Source organism: Propithecus coquereli, unplaced genomic scaffold (assembly GCF_000956105.1).
Source record: "Propithecus coquereli isolate 6110/MARCELLA unplaced genomic scaffold, Pcoq_1.0 Scaffold29, whole genome shotgun sequence".
NCBI lineage: Eukaryota > Metazoa > Chordata > Mammalia > Primates > Indriidae > Propithecus > Propithecus coquereli.
Window position 1 is genome coordinate 8197878 of NW_012148507.1, and position 1806 is coordinate 8199683.

Consider the following 1806-nt stretch of genomic DNA (forward strand, 5'->3'; position numbering starts at 1 on the left):
GACGATAAACTGTAAACTGCGTACAGAATACACGAAGGAACACTGATGAGGAGGGAGATCTGTTAGGAGAGATTATAACAATCTGGGCTAAAAAGCATCAAAGACCTCAATTAGAAGAGTTAAGATGAAAAATAGTGAGAAGAAAATATTTGCGTAAGATGTAAGAGGACAATAGTGTCAGAAAAATAGGAGAACACAATGTCACAAAACAAAAATGGCAAACTGTCCTGTCTCCAAAGTCTAACCATTACTCCGTATCTCTCATGCATTTTAGTCCGTATTACCCTCACTCTCTACGGCACTTTCTCCTTATAACAGCCCTCTCCTTTCTGAAACAGTCTTCTTGAAGTGAATTTTTTCCCTTTTGGATGAAAGGGAAGTGAAACACAATAAGTACTCACTTCAGAGAGACCACAAGAGTGGCCAGAACACTCAGAATATATTCTTTACATTCTTGTTTTATTCTCAATATAGCACAACTAAGCTGGTAGCAAATTCTACATTTAAATTATTCCTTAAGATCCTCAAGAATAACTACAGGATTTCCTTAACCTAGGATCGATAGATCTTCTCTTTATCCCTTTCTGGAAGAAGAAAACACTAACGATGCTCTTTAAATTCTATTTGCTTGGATTTGTTTTGTGTTTGTATTGACAGGAGAAACATTATTTTAATGTATTCTCACTAAAAAATGTATTTCATAAAACAAAAATTATAAGCTTTTCACTGAGCAGACAGATCAAAGGAGGAAGGCTTAGGAAAGTTTCTTACCATACATATAAAATGCCTTTAAACAAAACAAATAGAAAAGTACTAGTGACAGTTTCTTCATCAGTAAAATGAAAATAATATGTGGTTTACTGTGCAGTTATGAGGATTAAACTAGATCACTTATATAAAACACTTAGGATAGTCCTTGGAACATAATATAGACTCTGACATATTTATAGGATGACCTTGTCTAAATTTCCTAAGATTGAAGTTAGTCATGTAATAGTGAACTAGACAGAATTCATATGAAAGACTTATTTTACGTTTATTTGTCAATTATTAAGAGCGTATGTCCCGTTCAAGCAACAGGAGTTATGATTTGTGAATTACAGATTAAAAATAAGGCATAATATACCACTTGCAGAAGTTGCTTTGGAGTATTACAACATTAGAATAATTAGTTTCTGCCTTCAAAAATAGACTTTTTCCTCAGTCACTGAATTAATCATAACACCACCACATTTGACTTGAACCAAAGCTAGGTAGAATTTGAATATGTTACACATGCATTAGAATAGTAAATAAAATTTTTAAAAAGAAGGAAATCATTACCAAAATTCATCAGCCATTAAATCCTTACCTCGTCTTTTTGACAAGAAATTGTTTCAGATCCTGAAGGATATTCCCTGTTTTTTTTGCAACTTCTAAATACAGGTTTGGTCGATCAAAGCCAGTACAGGTAAACTGAGTATCCCTCAGATGTAAGCAACGTGCAATGTCTTTCTGGATTGAAGAACTTGCAGTCGCAGTGAGTGCAACAACTGGAACCTGAATGAAGAAAAATTGATTTTTTAAAAAAGAGCTCGTTAATTCCCAACATTTCCACTACTTTCTTACAAAGAGACTGCCAAGACAACTACAGGAGGCACAGTGTCAAAAATGCAACTTTAAAATTATTTAAAAAAAAAAAAGAACCTCCTACTTATAAATTTCTCAGCCTTATGAATACAAACATTTACTTTTTAAAAATCAGAAATCACTTAAATAAAATACTAAATCCACTGGGTTCCCAAATGCAATTTACCTTGTCTTATT

The 1806-nt window shown here is 33.1% G+C and overlaps 1 protein-coding gene across 1 annotated transcript in view; it reads right to left on the reverse strand.

Annotated features, from left to right (window-relative positions):
- The window catches only part of WRN (Werner syndrome, RecQ helicase-like), a 142863-nt gene that overhangs the window by 88377 nt on the left and 52680 nt on the right, over positions 1-1806 (reverse strand). The window contains 2 exon segments of the mRNA XM_012648552.1: positions 25-59; positions 1352-1539. Coding sequence (XP_012504006.1) covers positions 25-59; positions 1352-1539 — 223 coding nt within the window.